Genomic DNA, 20,690 nt, shown 5'->3' on the forward strand with positions numbered 1-20,690 from the left:
GGAGGGAACGGCTGTGCCTCGGGAGGCGAGAAGCACCAGGCCGAACCACGTGGAGGTTAAAGGTCACGCAGAGAATTTTGGTCTTTATCATGAAAGCAAAGGGGAAGTTACTGATGGGTTCTTAGGTGGAGGTAACCTGAGGAGGGTTGTGTTTTAAAAAGGAAACTGTGGCTGGCCGGGCGCGGTGGCTCACGCCTGTAATCCTAGCACTTTGGGAGGCCGAGGCTGGTGGATCACGAGGTCACGAGATCGAGACCATCCTGGTCAACATGGTGAAACCCCGCCTCTACTAAAAATACAAAAAATTAGCTGGGCATGGTGGCGCGTGCCTGTAATCCCAGCTACTCAGGAGGCTGAGGCAGGAGAATTGCCTGAACCCAGGAGGCGGAGGTTGCGGTGAGCCGAGATGGTGCCATTGCACTCCAGCCTGGGTAACAAGAGCGAAACTCCGTCTCAAAAAAAAAAAAAAAGAAAGAAAACTGTGGTTTTGGGAGGGAAAAGAGCCGGAGAGAGGCCAGAGGGTTGGAGGGAATAACATTCCTTCACTGTTGCCTCACTCCTGAACATCGTCCATTGCATGTCTGAGTCTTCTTCCAGACTCTACATTCCTTCAGTTTAGGAATGCTGACATATTTGCTTTTGCATCTGACATAGTGTCTGACCCTGGGATTCACATGTATGTCCAAGAAATGCTATATTTAAGCAATGCGGCTCTTCCCCATCTCACAAGTCATATCGGTTGGCTTAAAGGAACATTGCTCTTCTGTATTCCGTATAACATTACATAGTGATCTAATTTATTCCTGAGGACAGAAGGAGTTAGAGATACACTTGCCTTTTCTTTTGCTGTCATCTGTGGCTTGCATTTCCCTCCCCATACTTTCATATCTTCAATACAATGACCTTTGTGGTCCTGTCTTCACTTCAACTTAAAGCATTGTTATTGCCATTATATACTGGGGGAGATTTTGCCTGAGAGAAATCTGCAGATTTGGAGAGAAACCATGTGGTACATGTTCTGAGTCTGAAAATCAGGGGTTGCAAACATAGAGTAAAGCGGTGATAGGGAATGGTGCAGCCTGCGGCAGAAGTGGGGGGAGCATGCTCTATCCCAAAGCATTCAAACTCGAATACAAAATATACTGTGCTAGCTACACCGGACGCTGGGGCATAGTTGGCTTGGTGACTAAGGGTTTGTTGTTTCCTCTTTAAGTGATTTCAAAAAAGATTTAAACCCTGATAAGTCATAAACATTTTCAGTGTAATTAGGGGTGGTGGGCCAAGCTTTACTGAGTGATGTGGAGCTTCGAAGTTGTGTTGGGGAAGAGAGCAAGCTCAGAATGCCTCCTTGGTGCAATCTTCTCAGAAAACCTTGTGAAGCCGGCTTCTAGTCTTCCCCTGGCTACCTGTTCACTCTCTCTAATGGGCTGCTGCAGTCTCTCCTGTGCCTCAACCGAATGAATACATCCACTAAATGAAGGTATAAACAGCATGAGTTTACAGAAAGGAAGAAGGTTATTAGGACCTTTGAAATCAGAAGTCAGGAGAATGTCCCTTCTCGCGCCTCCTCATCTCTTCTCGTACTTTCTGGGCAAGTCCCTGTGGATGGTTTTATTAGCGACTCTCCTTCAAAGTGAAAACTGAGGGGGGTATAAATAGCCCTGATCCTGCTCCCACCTGATCCTTAGATTAAGATTAGCATAAGCTCAGGCTGAGAGGTCACCACAGGGACATAGTTTTCTGGGGTGAATAGTCACTTAAATCAGACACTCAGGAATCTCACGCAAAGAATGTTTAGTTAACATATTTCCAGGAGAAAAATAATTCTAACTTCCTTTCTTATACCAGGAACCAGCAGTGTTAGTGGTTTTGTAAATGGGAGACTCCTTTCTACTGCAGAAATTGGGCCCATGGGATGGATGCAGCTGAAACAAGCAGAACAGGGTTAATTAAGATCACTTTACTGCTATGTTCTGCAATTTCATTACTCCTCCTAAAACGCAAGGAGAGTCTCACAAACGGGCAACGTGACTTTTGTTAGTATTCTGAGACCGTCGGCAAAATATATCATCTTTGGACTGCATTTATACCATAAGGATAATAAAAAATCCATGCCTTACACATTTTAGTGGGCCGTTGTGAAGAGAAAATTAGATTGTGTATGGCAAGGAACTTCACAATGACAAGCTAATGTGATGTAATAATAATATTAAAGATAATTATAGGAAACACATAGCACTTGATATTTGCCAGGCACTGTTCTAAGCATTCACATTCATTATTTTATTTCATTCTTATAGTAACCTTCCTTATGGGCTAGAAACTATTGTTATCTCTATTTTTTAGATGGAAAAACGGAGCCACAGAGAACTCAAGTAACTTGCCCAAGCCCAGACAGTAAGAATTGGTGCTAGGATTTGAACCCATGCAGTCTGGCTCCTCTTAATCACTATGATAAACAAAAAATAAAAACATCGACTTTTAAGTAAACCAGAAGACCAGCATTTGAATCCTGGCTTCACAGGCCGTATGACTATGGGCAGTCTTCTTAAGCAGCCTGAACTTCAGTTTGTTCATCTGCAAAATGAAGTTGGATAATAATATTTATTGATAGATGTTTGGTCAGGATTAAATAAGAAAACATGCAAAGCACAGTGTTTAATAGGAGGCACATAGTGTATTATTATTATGAGTTACTGTGGGTAAAATGGTGTATTAGTCTTGTCAGACTGCCATAGCAAAATACCCACAGACTAGCTGGCTTAAACAATAGAAATTTGTTTTCTCACAGTTCTGGAGGCTACAAGTTCAAGATCAAGGTGCCAGCAAGGTTGGTTTCTGGTGAGGCCTCTCTTCCTGGCTTACAGGTGGCAGCCTTCTCACTGTGTTCTCTCACGGTCTTTCCTCTGGGCAGAGGAGAAAGAGGGCTCTGGTGTCTTTTCATCTCTTTATAAAGACCACAGTCCTGTTGAATTAGAGCTCCACCCTTACAACTTAATGTAACCTTAATTACCTCCTTCATACAGTCACGTTGGATGTTAGACCTTCAACATATAAATTTTGGGTGAATACAATTCAGTCCATCATGGGTGAGTAGCTGGGAAGTGAGGAATAGAAGGGGTATTTTAATGTCTAAGGTAGATTTTTTTTGAGGCATCACTGCTGGAGGAAAAAGAAACCATCAGGTATTCATGACACATTTGTAGGTATACAATATATTTGGCACTGTATGTCACAGAAAACATCTCCATACTATCTATCGTTGATCTTTCAGGTGAGCCGGAATTTAAATACATTGGGAATATGCATGGGAATGAGGCTGTGGGACGGGAACTGCTCATTTTCTTGGCCCAGTACCTATGCAATGAATACCAGAAGGGGAACGAGACAATTGTCAACCTGATCCACAGTACCCGCATTCACATCATGCCTTCCCTGAACCCAGATGGCTTTGAGAAGGCAGCATCTCAGGTGAGTGCCAGGCAGCTCAGATCAGGTGTGCTTTCTTCATTTTCTGTATGTTTGTACATACATGTTTATCTAAAAATTATGCCCTCTAACAAAGAGTACAGATGGTGCAGTGGAGTGCATAAGTGATGCATTTGTTATTCAACTGACTGGTAAGAAAACAATACGGAATGAAAGGGATGATGGGCAAGTTTCTCTAGCAAAGACTGGGAATGAAAAATTGTCTTAAGAAGTTGATGTTCTAATAGTGTTTTGTTTTGTTTTTCAATAAGTTATTCATCCACTTTTGTGACTAGGTAAGTTTTCTTTTAAAAATCTACAAATATGAAAAATATCTACTGCTATTTGTTGAAGAGTAACGCCGTGAGTGGATCTGGGTGAGCCAGTGTCACAGCGCCCTCTACTGAATTCAAGGAAGAAATACTTCTGGCCAGAGCAATGTTTTACTGATGTTTTCTTGGTTTTTACATGTGCTGAGTAAAGTTAAAAAACAAGCAAAAACCCTACCTCTTAACTAAAAATAATTTAATATATCCTTGCTGTTAGATAAGCTGGGAAGTAATGCCTTTTTAAGGGAAGATATATGGTGTGTGTTCCTATTTTATTGGGCAGGGGTGGGGAACATTGTATTTGTTTTTTTCTAGTTTAAAATAATTTTCTTAGTCTATGGGAACACATTCAAATTAATATTTAGTATGTTTATCTACAGTTAAAAAGATCCAATGACATAGTTTGACACTTAAGAAACCCAGAGAATTTCTGTAAATAAATATAAAATTGATATGATTTCTAAAGTTATGAGAGAAAAATTCTAGTAATATATAAATTAAATTATTTAATATTTAAGGTAATATTCAGAATTTTAAGGCACATGGGCAACAGATTATCATTGCTCTTTTCTGTCTTACTGATTTTTATCCCTCAAGTCTAAGGTATCTAAGCTTCCATGACTTAAAAAATGTGGGAAATATGTCTATATCATGTGATATAATTTAACAGTAAAACAAGAGAAAACACATTATAAAATAAAACAAATACCTTGGAAATCTACTAATTTTCCAGACTGCACCATTAGTTAAATGAAGAGTTTAAACTAGAAATTCCTTAAATCATATAACCCTAGAACTTTTGTTCTAGACTCATATTTTTTCATGAAGACCATAAGAGGGAGACATGTTATTAGTCTATAACGTATGGTAAATTCATTTTAAGCTTCTAATCTTTAGTTATTTATTCTTCTGAATATTTAAAAAATAGGTTGCTGTGATTTACAGAGGCAATGAATATTTTACTTAAATCTGATTATAGAATGATGTACTTTGAAATAGGTCATTTATTACTAGTGAATATATATTGACTGTGCAATTTGATGATAAATATCTCTTAAGTATTATTGTTAACATTTAAAATATTATTTATTGAACATATTTTCAAAATACCTATAACCAAGTACAGTCATGCCTCACTGAATAATGGGGAACTGGGCCAGGCACAGTGGCTCACATCTGTAATCCCAGCACTTTGGGAGGCCGAGGTGGGTGGATCACTTGAGGTCAGGAGTTTGAGACCAGCCTGGCCAACATGGTGAAACCCTGTTTCTACTAAAATTATGAAAAAATTATCCCAGTGTGGTGTCAGGTGCCTGTAATCCCAGCTACTCAGGAGGCTGAGGCAGGTGAATCGCTTGTACCTGGGAGGCAGAGGTTGCAATGAGCTGAGATCACACCATTGCACTCCAACCTGGGCAAGAAAAGTGAAACTCCATCTCAAAAAAAAAAAAAAAAAAAGTCATGGGGAAGCATTTTGGGAAATGCGATGTTAGGTGATTTTGTCATCGTATGAACATCCTAGAGTGCACCTACATAAACCTGCATGCTGTAGCTTACTACACACCTAAGTTATATGGTATAGCCTATTGCTCCTAGGCTGCAAGTCTGTATAGCATGTTGCCGTACTGAACACTGTAGGCAACCGTAGCACACTAGTAACTATCTGTGTATCTAAACATAGAAAAGGTTCAGTGAAAACAGCATAAAAGACAAAACAGTACCCTTGGATAGGGCTCTTACAATGAATGGAGGCACGGGACTGGAGTTGCTCTGGGTGAGTCAGTGAGTGAGTGGTGAGTGAATGTGAAGGCCTAGGACATTACTGTACACTAATATAGAATTTATAAACAACGTGCACTCAGGCTACACTAAATGTCTACAAAATATTTTTCTTTCTTCAATAATAAACTAACCTTACCTTACCGTAACGTTTTTACTTTATGAGCGTTTAAACTTTAAAAACTGTTTGGACTCTTTTTAAATAACACTTAGCTTGAAACACATAATACATTGTACAGCCGTCCAAAAATCTTTTCTGTCTTTATATCCTTATTTTACAAGCTTTTTTCTATTTTTAAAGTTTTTAGTGGTTTCTTAGTTTTTGAACTGTTTCGTTAAAAATAAGACATAGGCTGTGTGCAGTGGCTCATATCTGTAATCCCAGTGCTTTGGGAGGCTCAGAGGAGAGAATTGCTTGAGGCTAGGAGGTTGAGACCAGCCTGAGCAACATAGCGAGATCTTGTCTCTATCAAAAACAAAATAATAAAAGATTTAGACAACCGTGGTTGTCCTAGTGCTTTGGGAGGCCAAGGAGGGAGGATCACCTGAGCCCAGGAGTTTGAGCTTACAGTTAGCTGTGATTATGCCACTGTACCCCAGCCTGGGCAACAGAGTAAGACCATGTCTCTTAGGAAAAAAAAAAAGAAATCAACTAAGACACAAACATACGTATTAGCTTAGGCCTACACAGGGTCAGGACCATCAAGATGTCACTAGGCAATAGGATTTTTTCACCTCCGTTGTAATCTTATGGGATCACTGTTGTATCGTCTGTCAGTCGTGGTCAGAAATGTCATTATGTGGCTCATGACTGTACTTTAAATCTGATGCTTTCATGTTTATATCAGTACAGTAGTAAAAATGCTGCTATGTGAGGGCATTGTTGAAATAAATAATGTTAGTATGTTATTTTTAAGAACATTGATAGAGACCTTAAATAGAAAGTGACAATAATAATAAGCAACTGATGATTTTTCTCTTTGATTTTTTTTTTTTTTTAGCCTGGTGAGCTCAAGGACTGGTTTGTGGGTCGAAGCAATGCCCAGGGAATAGATCTGAACCGGAACTTTCCAGACCTGGATAGGATAGTGTACGTGAATGAGAAAGAAGGTGGTCCAAATAATCATCTGTTGAAAAATATGAAGAAAATTGTGGATCAAAATACAAAGGTAGAGACCGTGGATAGTCTTCTTGGGTTCATCTCTAGCCTAAGGAAATATGTTCCAATATCTTCATCATCATGAAGGACAGAGGAGTAACAGTACAGCTTATACGGGGTGGTTAACTCCGGCTTTGAAAGTCAAGACTGGAAGGGCGGGTGCTGTGAAATTAGTCCTGCCCTAGAATTGGGCTGGAGGTGGAGAGGATTGGAGGTGCAGATATAGGGAGAAACCCAGATGTAGATTTCATAGAAAGTCACCATGGCCTTCTCAGAGACCCTTTATTAGCTCATCTGATCCGCTCCTCCTGCTGAATTTACACTGTTGCTCTTTTTCTCTTTTCCAGAACTTTCTCCTCCTTTGCTTTACAAAACTCTACTTTCTCCTACCTCTTCTATTGCCTTTCAAATCACTACTCGGTTTTTGTCCCAGTTTCTTCTACCTGGGCTTAAATGCTGGCCTTCTCCAGAATCTCACCTGATACCTGGAGAGCTTCCCTGGGCTTCCCTCCTTACCTGTACTTTCAGAGTCTTCTGTTATGAAAGGTCTCCCAGATCCGTACCTCTAACTCCAGAACTTCCACAGAGCTTTATTTGTCTGTTTTACTAGCTAACTTGGATCCTTTTAACTGGTGAAACTCAAGACCTCAAGCTCAGGTTGTTCAGAGACAAATATTTTCCCTTAGAACCACTATTCTTTCATTTACCCCAGTCATGAAGGCTTTTGATTTTTCCATCTCTGTCACTGCTCACCAGTTACCACCTTTCAGTGGTCTGAGCTCTCTGATACCTCTTCCATTTCCCTTCCTCTGCAAACGCATTCCCCTGCCTCAGCTCGGGCCCCCATGGTCTCCTGCTGTGACTGGTGCAGTGGCCTCCTATTTGTGCTTCATGTCCAGATTCTCCCAACTCTATCTTCACAAATTCTCAATCTGCGAGTGATCGTCACACACAAATTATTGCCCTTTTGCTTAGAAAACCTTACCAGCTGTCCACTGTCCAGAGGATAAAGTGAAAATTCAGTGTGATGGTTAAGCATGGAGACTCTAAAGGGAGAGATTTACCTTCGTGTAACTCATGGCTTCATACTTGCTGTGTGAACTTTGTAAAGTTATTTGACCTCTCTGTGTTTCAGCTTCTTTATCTGTCATATGGAAGTGATAATATCTACCTCATAGGATAAGGTTTGAATAAGTTAATACATATAAAGTATTTGAGGCCAGGGCCTGGAACTTCTATTACCATTTCATTATAATTTTTTGGTACACTCTGTTGTGTAGCTCAGGGCTAGGCAGACACATTTACATATCCACTGAACATTTGGTGCGTCTTTGAACCAATATTGTCCTCAATTACTTGGAGGAGAGATTGAGCCCATCTTGGAGGAAAGGTGAAGAACTGATGTTAGAAGCCCTCTGTTCCTTCTCTATTGTTCTGGCCATTTCTGCTCTTGTGTGTCCACTACATCTAGTATCTTTCCTAAATCAGAGCTCACAAAGTACAATTTCTCCATTTTATTCTAGTTTCAGGGTCATTCCAGTGTCCCTTGGGCCCTGGAAGCTGCCAGCTGGTTTATTCCTTAACCTGGCTTTGATACCCTGTAGACTCCAGTCATACCAACTCCTTTGTGCTCCCAAACATACCATCTTCTAACAATTTTATGTCTTCAGATGAGTTGCTGCTCTAACTGTCTAGAATTCTCTTCTCTTTCCTTCCATGCCACTCCCTCTGTGAAGTCATCCTCTACTCTTCAAGACAGATTTTTTTTAATGTGTTCTTCATCTATACTTCCAGAATGGGCTTATTGTTACATCCAGCTTTATTTATATTATTTGTTTGTATAGCTGTTTTCCTCTTTGATTCTAGATTTTGATCCCTTGATTGTAGGAATTATGATTAATGTTTGAGTATGACCCACAGTAGGCTGAGGGCTTTTTATGCATAAACACATTCCAGCTCAGCAGCAAATCACAATATCTGAAAAGTAGAGCCATGCCAGGGATCCAGACAGGTGTTCATCATGGGATTGGGATGCTGGATAAAGGATCCAGGAGACACGGAGTCTTAGATTATTGGTCTAAACTTTTAAAAACTTTCCTGCGGGCTGGGTGTGGTGGCTGACACCTATAATCCCAGCACTCCATGAGGCCAAGGTGGGTGGATCATGAGATCAGGAGTTCAAGACCAGCCTGGCCAATATGGTGAAACTCCATCTCTACTAAAAATATAAAAATTAGCCAGGTGTGGTGGTGCACACCTGTAGTCCCAGCTACTCAGGAGGCGGAGGCAGGAGAATCACTTGACTCTGGGAGGCGGAGGTTGCAGTGAGCAGAGATCAGGACACTGCCCTCCAGCCTGGTGACAGAGCAAGACTCTGTCTGAAAAAAAAACAAACAAAAAACTCTCCTGCCTATATATAGGATTCATTCTAGAAACATGGGGTGAGCCTACAGGTGGTTGCTGGTCTTGTTAGCAGTGGCAAATCCATACAAGTCTGCAGCAACCTCAATTCTTGCCTCCTCAGAAGAAAGAATTCGACCAAGAGGCATAGGCAGAGTGAGAGACTGAAGCAGGCTTTACAGCAGGAGTGAAAGTTTATTAAAAAGTTTAGAACATGAATGAAAGGAAGTAAAGTACACTTGGAAGAGGGCCAGGCAGGCAACTTGAGAGATCAAGTGCACTGTTTGACCTTTGACTTGGGGTTTTATAGATTGGCATGCTTCCAAGGGAGCAGGGGCTTGTGTCTCTTTTCCCCTGATTCTTCCCTTGGGGTGGGCTGTCCACATGCACAGTGGCCTTCCAGCACTTGGGAGGCACTGTATTCACAGTGTGTTTATTGAAGTTGTATGCATGCTCACTTGAGTTTGCTGTTCCTACAAAGTCACATATCAGTTAATCCCTGCCATTTTGCCTCTTAGTATGCTTGAGCCCACTTGCCCAATTCCTGCAGTCTTATCAGGACGCTGATCACCAGTTTTAGACCTTTCTATTTATTGGGAGAGTGCCTTTCCCTGGCATCCACTGCAACCAGTGATTATGTTAGAGAGGCAGTTTAGCAACTGCCTGACCATCACCTGAAGATTGCTTGACATTCCTGGTGGTCGGAGGGCCTTCTCTTGCCTTGCTCATGTCTGACTAGCTACCTACCATAACATTTCCCCTCTCAAGAGTCCAAGACCCCAATTCTTTGGGGAAAATGGATAAAGGTAATTCTTCTGTTACTGCTTCCTGCTGACAGAGGGGTGGTGGTGGTTTTCTGGGTCATCACCTCTTACTAGCTGTCAGGGTAGGATGGTTCCATGGGTTGGCTGAAAACAGTATCCAGTCAGGCCTACTGGAGACAAGTGTGGGATTTTGCCTCTGTCATGTCTCATTGATGGGAAGTCTAAGGGTCCTCTGTGGAAGGGTGACTCTTGAATACTGAGAGGATGGTATCTCTCACTTAAGATCATCTGGAGCTTGACGGCCTGAAGGCAAGAGGAGACACATTAGTTTATTAGATTTAGAAGAATGTCAAAATGAAATAAGGGGGTGATGACAGCTCCAAAAAATCCCAAGGCTGCCAAGACACTCAGGTAACTGGTGGCTGTCATCATGCCTGTTAAGACTTCGGTGGATGGGCTTGCCAGCCAATTCCAATACGTTCCCAGAATTTGAATATTGATCCAGATTTTTACATTACCCATTCCTTTTGTTTCTTCTGAGCTGCAGCCAGAGATCACTGGTTGGGTCACAGGAATAAACAGGGTTAGTCTAAATTGTAGACAAAAACTCAAAAACAAGTGATAAGAATAGAATATAATATAAAGTTATTGAATTGTAATCCAGTATGTTCTTGAAACATAACTTTTCTCTCTCCCGTCCTCATTTTTATTAAAAACAAATCATGATAGGACTGATTTGTTTGCAAAATAAGCTTTAGTCCTATTATACTTGGCCTGATTATTTGCATAAAGCACAGCAAGAATAATTATTTGCCATATAGGCCTCTTTTTAAATTGGCTTTGATGAAACTTCATTCCATAAGGAATCTCAGATAAGACTTTTAAAATGCCTTGAACCCAGCCATGGGTTTGTACCATCAAATACCTTTATGAGTTGGGTAAATTCCTTTCCTCTTGAGGTCCCAAGACAAGCTGGGGCTCCTAGGCCTGTCAGAAAGTGACATTCTTTACTCCCCATGGGTCAGGAACGCTGTACAGGGACTGTGTAGACAAGGTATGAGGACAGTTTTCCCAAGGGGTTTTTATTGGCTGTACAAGTCAAATTTGATTCTTTAATGGAAAGAACGCCATTCCAGTCAAACCCTTGGTAAAATAACCAGTTTCTCCAATTGTGTCCTGTTGCAAAAGAAAACAGATTATTACTGCACTTACGCAAATAACTATATTGCCATAAGTTAAGAATACTCACAAATAGTTTACAAATTCTGGAGAAATCAGGTTGAGAGAAATATGCTCCAAATTTTGTTTACAATAGTACTTAGTTTTAAAAGCTGTAAATAGCTCCAAAGAAAGTTTTCTTGACTTTGAAAAACAAAGGATCATTAATAGTTTTAAGCAAAAACTCATAAAAGAATTATTTTACTCTTCTTTTAGTTCAGTCCATGCAGTAAACTTCTGTTCTGCCTGATATTCATGAACATTTCAGCTGTCCATGAGATTCCTGAAAGTTCTTTCTCTATTCTAATGTTACAATCTTTAAAGTTATCAGCAACCTGCATTCAAGAGTGCCTGTCAGACTCTTATAGCTGATTATAAAACCACCTTTTAAAGAGAATTAAAACAAGACAACAATTGTCTGTGAATGAGAAAAAGTCTTAGGGCAGCCACGGTCAAAGACAGAGTTGGCAAAAAAATTTTTATCTCTGTTGCACACAATTATATAGCATAACAATTATAATTATTACTGATAAGTTATATCAGAATTATAGGAGTTTTGCATAATTTGGAACACATACAAATAATACACTTATGAAGAGCAGATCAGTGCTTTACTAAAACTCTGTTGTACATTTCAATTTATGTAAAAATTGAATAGTACTCCTTTAACTTTAGCCAATATGATTATGCACAGAATTTATTTTTTTTTTTTAATTGCATTTTAGGTTTTGGGGTACATGTGAAAAACATGCAAGGTTGTTGCATAGGTGCATACGTGGCAATGTGATTTGCTGCCTCCCTCCCCTTCACCTATATCTGGCATTTCTCCCCATGCTATCCCTGCCCAACTCCCCACCCGCCCCCGCTGTCCCCCCTCCCCGCCAACAGACCCCCGTGTATAGTGCTCCCCTCCCTGTGTCCATGTGTTCTCCTTGTTCAACACCCGCATATGAGTGAGAACATGTGGTGTTTGATTTTGTGTTCTTGTGTCAGTTTGCTGAGAATGATGGTTTCCAGGTTCATCCATGTCCCTACAAAGGACGTGAACTCCTCGTTTTTAATGGCTGCATAATATTCCATGGTGTATATGTGCCACATTTTTCCTGTCCAGTCTATCATCGATGGGCATTTGGGTTGGTTCCAGGTCTTTGCTATTGTAAACTGTGCTGCAATGAATATTCGTGATGCACAGAATTTTTTTACATGATTAATCTTTCACAAACATTCCACGACTTGCCCAAACCTTCAGCTTTTTCCTAATTAAAAAAAAAAATCCTTTAACTCTGTAAACTAGGCCAAAAAAATCCACATTTCCATGCCTTCTTTAATCTTTTACTAAAAGCACATTGTACTTTCCTTACATGCCTTGCATGTAAAATTGTTTTTCTAGTAGTCTTTTTTTTTTTTTTTTTTTTTTGAGACGGAGTTTCGCTCTTGTTACCCAGGCTGGAGTGCAATGGCGCGATCTCGGCTCACCGCAACCTCCGCCTCCTGGGTTCAGGCAATTCTCCTGCCTCAGCCTCCTGAGTAGCTGGGATTACAGGCACGTGCCACCATGCCCAGCTAATTTTTTTGTATTTTTAGTAGAGACGGGGTTTCACCATGTTGACCAGGATGGTCTCGATCTCTTGACCTTGTGATCCACCCGCCTCGGCCTCCCAAAATGCTGGGATTACAGGCTTGAGCCACCGCGCCCGGCCCCTAGTAGTCTTAAGAACATGTTACACTGTTAACTCTTAGAAACTTTTACTTTTGGTGAAAAACTTGCTAAGTAAGTGATTCTGTTTATACACTAGGTTTGGAGCTTAGGATATCAGACAGAAATGCAGATAAGGTTTGACTCTTTCCAAGATATAGGGGTCACGGCTAACTATGTATAACATGGTATGTCCCCAGGCCTTACGTAGCTTTGAAGGCAGGAAGTTGTACAGTTAAGAGTCAGAGTGGCAGTTTGTGAAGCATTTAGTGGACTAATAACCTTTAAAACTGTGTAACTTTTTTTTTTTAAATAAATTCCATTTCACAAATCTTTTCACAACTAACAGACCATCTGTGACATGGTTGGACTTTCTAATTTGTCGTAAACATCTCTTTTTTTAAACATCCAGTCATTTTACTTTAGGACAGGAATTTATCATACAAGATCCTTTCTCATATAAAACTTCTGTTTTTTATAACTTTCCTCACCAAAAATACCTCTTTCTCTTTATAATCTTTGAAATAGACTAAAGTCATTTTCTTTTTGTTAGGAAGTTAAGGTTTGTACTGCATGTTGCTGTGTGAGGATTGTGAAGGGGGAGCAGAGAAGAAGGAGGTTATCTGCATACTGTAGAAGTTATCTCCCCTCAAGAGATTGCTCAGTTAGATTTTTGCTGGGGATTGTCTAAATAAATGTGGGCTATTTCTATACCACTCAGGTAGGACTGACTAGGTTGAAGTTATTGGTTAAAGATTTGGGTAACTTGCCAGGAGAAATAGAGCTATTAGAGGGAAAGATGAATTTAGAGGTTGGGTAAATATTAATCAGGCACCCATCTTGGAAAGCGTATTTTTGCCTAAAAGAGTGTGAATCTTTTCTTTTGGAGTGGGGAGGTGCCATTTGCCCCAATTACCTGGCAGAATTTGGAGAAAAGTTGCTCAGAGAAGGAGATTAGTACAGACTAGGGTGCTTTTAAACCCCAAAGGGAACTTGATAATTTTACTTACCACCTCCAAGAGGTGGCAGTAACCTCTTGGAGGTGGCAAATAAAATGATCAGTTTCACTCCTCCAGGAGTTTCTCTCGGCTTTGTCTTGTTGATGACGAAGTCTGATTTGGAAGCCAGCCAGAGCAGAGAGCCCCTTCAACTCAAGGCCATTAGGGGTTGGGATTCTGTCGCAGGGCCCTTTGGCCCTCAGGGCATCCCATTTCCAGTAGCTGAGCTGGTGGCAGAGGGGGCAAGCTCTGCTAGGCTTCCTCTCATTTGTCCCATTGGGGCAGTTTGCCTTCCAGTGGCCTGGCTTCCCACATCAATGGCAGTTACCTGAAGGAGTGTTTTTAGGGTAATCTGAATGGGGGCTGGAGAGCTAAGAAAGCAGCCAATAGTCGAGTGTGCCTCTTGTTTCTGCATTTTTTCCTTCTCCTTAGCTCTATCCTCCTTATTCTGCTCTGTTATAAAAGGCTGAGGAGGCTGATTTGAGGATTTTCTGCATAAGGGCATGGGGTTCCAAGGCTGACTTTTGTATTCTCTCCCAGTTCATTTTTAGGCCAAACAGTATTTTTGTTTATTTGTTTGCTTTGTTTTAAGGTTTGGGGAAGTCAGACTTCCCCCAGTTTTGAGATGCATGTGAGAGGCATGTCCTGTAGTATAGAGACATGGTTACCCATCTGCAAAGAGGGAACAGAGGAGAAAAAAAAAGGAAAAAGGAAAACAGGCGTCGTCTCTTGCTTTCCTATTATCCTTAATAGGCATCTCCCATTCATCCTTAGTGTTCTGGAATGAGCCAGTCTTACCATGTACCCGTAACCTTGATCCCATCTCATCACAATTACCCACTTGAGAACAGAAGAGATACTGGAGTAAAGAGTGGGCCTCCTGTTCGTCTTTGGGGCTCTGGAACAACCATTCTTACTGTGTACCCCTAACCTTTTCTTCATCTCTGTTCTAATGGTAATCTGTTAGCCTGGAACCAACCTTCATCTCTGTCCTATGGGTCTTTTGTGACTGAAGACTTGCGCTGGCCTATGTCCTTGTCTCCATAACCTTATGGTGACTCTCGCTTAGAAGATTGTGGCAACAAAATGATTATCTCTTTTCTCAGATTTCCTTCCCATGTTCTTTAAGTAGATGAGAAGCCTGTTTTTCAGCTAACTGCCACAAGGGGGCTGGATTTCCTCCCCCTTCAAATACGACCTTGAAGGTCTTGGTGCATGTTAAGAAGGGCATGGAAATGATTAGAGAAATGGAGGCCATGGGAGGAAGTGAGATAAAGACTCATGAAAATCCTGCATATGCTACTGAAATGGCAACGTTTATTTGCCCTCTCGACATAAAGTAGAAACCTCTGGAGGACTTGCGGCTTGAGGTAAGAGCTCACGAATGGCAAAGGAGAATTTTCCCTCCTTTCAAAGGGATGCTAACTCAAAAAAAGCAAGTAAGTGAGATCCTTAAAGGGCCACACTGAGGCCCTACGCCGGCAGACAAAGTGCTTCAAAAGCCACTGGAAAACTTAACCCTGGAGTGTAACAGGGACAAAAAGTATACGGTAAGTCATGAGGGCTGAGATTCGAATTTGTATCTGTTCTGGCAATGTGCCACCAGACAGGGGAAGAGTTGGAGGTCATCTGAGCTGGTAGGGTAAGAACAGGTGTAAATCTCAGGGGATATCTGCGAGGGTATCCCCTGCACAAATGCAGCCAGAGCCATGGGCACACGAATACAAAGGAGTGTGTGTTAAGAAGTAACATGGCTTGGGAAGTGAAAGCAAACAAGCGACAGACTTGTCCCTGAGGCAGAGGGTGTAGCTGGTGCACAAGGCCATTGGAGAATACAAAGGAGAATAGGAGGTGAATAGGTAGAGAAAAAAGGCGAATAGCACTGCAGGTTTTGGGGAAAGAGCTGACTTTCATTGAAGAAGCAGAGGAAAGCCCAGACATGGCACAGTGTTAGGCTTTAGTTCTGCCACTCTTGTGAGCCTCCTGTCCAGGAGAGCCATTAGTGTCTCTCAGTTTTACTCAGTGTGAACTCCACGTTCCTTCCACCCCTATAAGCCACCCATTGGGGTGAACTGAGAGATCCTCTGTGGGGAGCAGAGCCACTGTGTCTGAGAAGAATTGTTCTAGGTGTTGGCCAGTAAGCAGGAGAGCAAAAAGAGAGAAGGAAAGCACATACAGGGGTTGAATCCCTCCAGCCGAAGAAGGTGAGAGATAGAGGTCCTTTACCACGGGGAAACGTATCCAAGTCCTGTGGCACCGAAGTATGTTACCAGTGACGAATCCATATGGGTTGGCAGCAACCTCAATTCTTGCTTCCTTAGAAGAAAGAATTAAACTGAGAGACATAAGGCCACGTGAGAGACTGAGGCAGGTTTTAAAGCAGGAGTGAAAGTTTATTAAAATGCTTTGGAGCAGGAATAAAAGAAAGTAAAATCCATTGGAAGGGGGCCAAGAGGGCAAATTGAGAGATCAAGTGCCCAGTTTGACCTTTCGACTTGGGGTTTTATAGCTTGGTATGCTTCTGGTGGATTGTCTTTCTTTTCCCCTGATTCTTCCCTTGGGGTGGCTGCCTCCACGTGCAGTGGCTTGGCAAGGCTTGAAAGGGGAGCATGCGCAGTGTGTTTACTGACGCCGCCTCCATGTGCAGTGGCTTGGCAACGCTTGAAAGGGGAGCATGCGCAGTGTGTTTAACTGACGTTGTGCGCATGCTTACTGAGGCGTTCTTTCCTTACCGGTCCAATGTTGCCAGAGGAAGGTCGTATACCAGTTAGACTCCGCCATTTTGCCTCTTAGTGTCCATGCTTGAGCCCACTCACCCAACTCCTGAGATCTTATTGAGAAGCTGCTGATCACCAGCTTCAAGTTTTTTAATCTATTCGGAGACAGCCTGGTGCCTGCTGCAACTAATTATTATTTTAGAGAGGCAGTTTAACAACCGCTTGCCTATCACCTAATGGTTGCCTGACATTCCTGGTGTTGGGGGAGGACCCTTTCCTGCCCTGCTCATGGCTGACTATCCACCTACTGCAACAGTCTGAGACAAAGGCTACCAAAGGCTGAGGATACTGGCAGAATCTGATAAGCGAGTGACTTAAGCTTTCCTGCTTCTGAGTCATGGATACACGTCACTGTCTCAGCCTGAAAATTATCTTTCATGGGAGAGGGAGAGACGGAAGGCGGCAGGCTGGGTAACCCCAGGTGAAAGAAGGCAGTCCTGTGTGATGAACTGTGACGGATGAGACAGAAATGGAAAACTTCTGGAAGCTGAGTCTTCAGATTAACCTACAAGCTTTCCCCATTGCTGGCATTGACTTGCCTGTGCTGTCTTTGTTAAATCTGAGAAATGAAGAAAATAATTCCTTCCACCTATCCTAGAAAAATGGTGAAATAAACTCGCACTGACAGGTATTGGACTGTCAACTTTGTGCAAGTGCCATTATTACTAGCCAGCAGCACTCCCTTCTCCTTCCCCAGCGGAACCTGAATATTTGCATAATTTCTGTATTAGATGTTTTTGTATTTCTAGCTTAGGCAACACTTATTTAAAAGAGGTATGTTCATGGTACTATTTTTAAATAAGAGCTTTTATTTAAAAAACTCAATGTGACTTCATAAAGGTAAATTAAAGAAAAATACATGAAAATTAAAGACTGGTTCCTTTTTGGAACATAAGCAAGATTTGTTTACTTTACACTAAATCTTTAATAAACCTACTTCATAATCACGGGGTGATATTGCCTGGGTCTGGTTCGTCACCTTTTTCCATTTTTGTCAGTAAGTGTGAGACAGTGTTTTGACCCAGCCTGGTACAAAAGGTAAAGTAGGCATTTCATTAATGTTATTATACATTCCTCTTCCCTCTCCCCCTTCTCAGCCTAATATCTGTATGTATATCCCTTACAGATATTCTTAAATGTCAAGGTTTGTTCTTCTGTTTCGTGGACTGGAGAATCAGGGCTTAGAAATGCAGATTCCTCCTTGGTATAGTGGTGAAAAAAAAATTCATATTCCCATGTAAGCTGATCCAAGAGGCCTGGGGTGTGTGTGCTGCAGGAGCGGGTGGTGGGAAGGAACTTCGTTTTTACAAAGCCCTCCAGTTGCTGGAGGTACCTGAGACACATCCACTGGCTTGAGATCCATGCTCTCCTCGTTCTTCTGAACGTCTCTGAATAAAAGTTCTCTCTTGCTCTCCCAGGGTTCTTTCTCTAAGTCGTTTGTCATCTGCTCTTCAGCTCTTCCTCAAGAAGTCACCTCCACTGTTATCTGGGCTCAGTACATGAGTCTTGGCCTGAAAGCAGAGTCAATTAAAATGTACCCTGTCATTTATTAAGTTTACCCTGCCTTTAATAGCTAGAGTTGTGAAGAAAACTGAATAAATACCGCTTCAACATAATTGAAGAACCAAAGACATCTAATTATAGAGCATCATATTTGAGCTGTATTTGTAATCTTTAAAAGGAGAGTTTAAAGAAAGGCCACGGTTTTTTCTAGTTTCTGTTAAAGGCTCAATTTTAGGGGTACTCCAAAGTCTTCTCTGTGGGTCAGTTAAATATATAATTACAATACACGGGGGTTCAGCATTTAGTCAGCCTAAAAGATTCTATTAATAGTCAAAAGGAAACAGTTTAATTTATCAAATTTTAGAAGTTACTTGCTTGCTTTTCAACATACTGGTAACATGCATATAAGCAATAGTGTATGAGATAAGAACTAGCAGTAGGCTAAACCTGATAGCTTCACACCACTTTGTGTATTTAGGACTGCATCTTTCAATTTGTTTCAAAAACAGTTTATTTTAAAAGTTTTCTTATGGCAAAATTAATATTTTACTATAAAAATTAAAACAAATACAAGCAAGGAGAAAGAATTATCCATTACCTTACAAGCTTCAGTGAGCACCATTCACATTTTGGTAGGTATCTTTCAGAATTACTTTTTATGGCTGTATCAAGTTATAAATATATGGTGCATACTGTGCAAGCCATTTGAGCACTCTTAGGTGGATAATAAACACAGGGACACAGTCTGCCTTGGTAAGGTTTTGCCTCCTAACTTCCACTAAAACCAGTCCTTTCTCCCAGAGAGTATTTTCCTTACCCGCAACAGATGGACCACAGGTACTCCCAACTTCTCTATTTTTACTACTCTTTTCTCTCTTCTTCTCCTGTCCCAATTCATCCCTAGACTTGGTGAATTCCACCTCCTTAAGTTCTCAATGATTCTCCAAACCGTGGTGATTTTTACCTCTTCTAAACTTATTGAAATATTAATATCCGTCAATATCTGTCATTGGGTTAGAGAAAATAAAGGGAATGAGAGATGTACAAGAAAGGGAAGGACTGAAAATAAATTTAGTAGTAAAAGAAAAACTTTTGAACAGAATATTATAGAAGAGTGTGTTAAACTCATCTCAATGTCATGTTAGCAATTGGGCATAAAAACATAAATTCACTTAAAAAAGCATGTGCATTAAAGAATATTTTGATTTCATCTTCCATGTTAGTTATTTTAGGTTGACTGAAATCAAAATATAGTAAAAGTGTATTTCAGATCCTTGTGGAAAGAATGCATTATTGAATACATGGAATTGAGACAAATCCATCTCATAAATATCAGCATAGATCAAAATAAATTCTAGACACTACAATTTAAGTTTAAATAGCATGAAACTAGAAAATTTGTTAAGTATATAATATCTAGAGGGGGATAGAACTTTCTAAATTTCTTGTATAGACACTAGCACATGGGGGTCACTTAATATTTATTGAACAAAGGCACGAAATGGAAAAGCAAAGAGACCATAAAAGATCAATAGGTTTGACATTATGTGCTTAACGTAAATGTTTTAATTTTCTGTGTTTTAATTACGAAATTTGAAAGGCACATGACACACTTGGAAAATATTTATAGTGTGTAGTAGAGAGCTAATTTTTTTTAACTAAACAACTTTTGCAAGTCAGTAGGAAAAGTTATGCATTTCAATAGAAAAATTAAACTGTATAAATATGTCACAAAAGAATAAATATAAGAGATCACTAAATATTAAAAAACTGTTCTAGTTTTATTAGTTAATTAAAATAATGCAAACTTTAAAAATTCTATTTGTCATTAGTCAAAGTGACACACTTTAAAACACATAATAATTCCATTGTTTTTAAAAAGATTAGCCAAAGAAGGTTTATTGTACTGTTGCTGGTTATATTTCTGTACCTTATAGGAATACAGTTTGGAATACATTTTTAAATGTAAACAACTTTAGATAATATAAATTTTAACCTAAACATTTTTTAGCTAAAAATGTGTTTAGCTTTTGGTTAAGTCATTCAATTTCTGGGGATTTCTCTAAGGAATTTGCACAAATGGTAGCTACAAAGGCGTTCACAGTATTTTTATTTATTTATTTATTTATTTTGAGATGGAGTTTTGCTCTTGTTACCCAGGCTGGAGTGCAATGGCGCGATCTCGGCTCACCGCAACCTCCGCCTCCTGGGTTCAAGCGATTCTCCTGCATCAGCATCCTGAGTAGCTGGGACTACAGGCGCGCGCCACCATGCCCAGCTAATTTTTTTGTATTTTTAGTAGAGACGGAGTTTCACCATGTTGACCAGGATGGTCTCGATCTCTTGACCTCATGATCCACCCGCCTTGGCATCCCAAAGTGCTGGGATTATAGGCGTGAGCCACCACGCCCGGCCTTATTTTTTAAAATATAAATAACACAGTATCACCACTTGGAGATTACTAGTCCTAGTGTAGTGGCTGTGGAGCCAGACTGGCTGGGCTTGAGTCCAGGCTCTGCCACTCCCAACTGAAGGGCTTCATGCTGTTCCCTAACTTCTCTATATCTCAGTTTACTCATCTGTAAGATGGGGGAAAATG

The 20,690-nt window shown here is 40.7% G+C and overlaps 1 protein-coding gene across 1 annotated transcript in view; it reads left to right on the plus strand.

The window, feature by feature from the left end:
• The window catches only part of LOC105732468 (carboxypeptidase E), a 136,842-nt gene that overhangs the window by 92,763 nt on the left and 23,389 nt on the right, over positions 1–20,690 (plus strand). Inside the window, exons 2-3 of the mRNA XM_021674243.2 lie at positions 3,275–3,471; positions 6,578–6,745. Of these exons, the coding sequence (XP_021529918.2) occupies positions 3,275–3,471; positions 6,578–6,745 (365 nt within the window). The remainder of the gene's footprint in view (positions 1–3,274; positions 3,472–6,577; positions 6,746–20,690) is intronic.

Source organism: Aotus nancymaae, unplaced genomic scaffold (genome assembly GCF_030222135.1).
Source record: "Aotus nancymaae isolate 86718 unplaced genomic scaffold, 86718_ANA_hifiasm-v0.15.2.pri h1tg000033l, whole genome shotgun sequence".
Lineage (NCBI taxonomy): Eukaryota > Metazoa > Chordata > Mammalia > Primates > Aotidae > Aotus > Aotus nancymaae.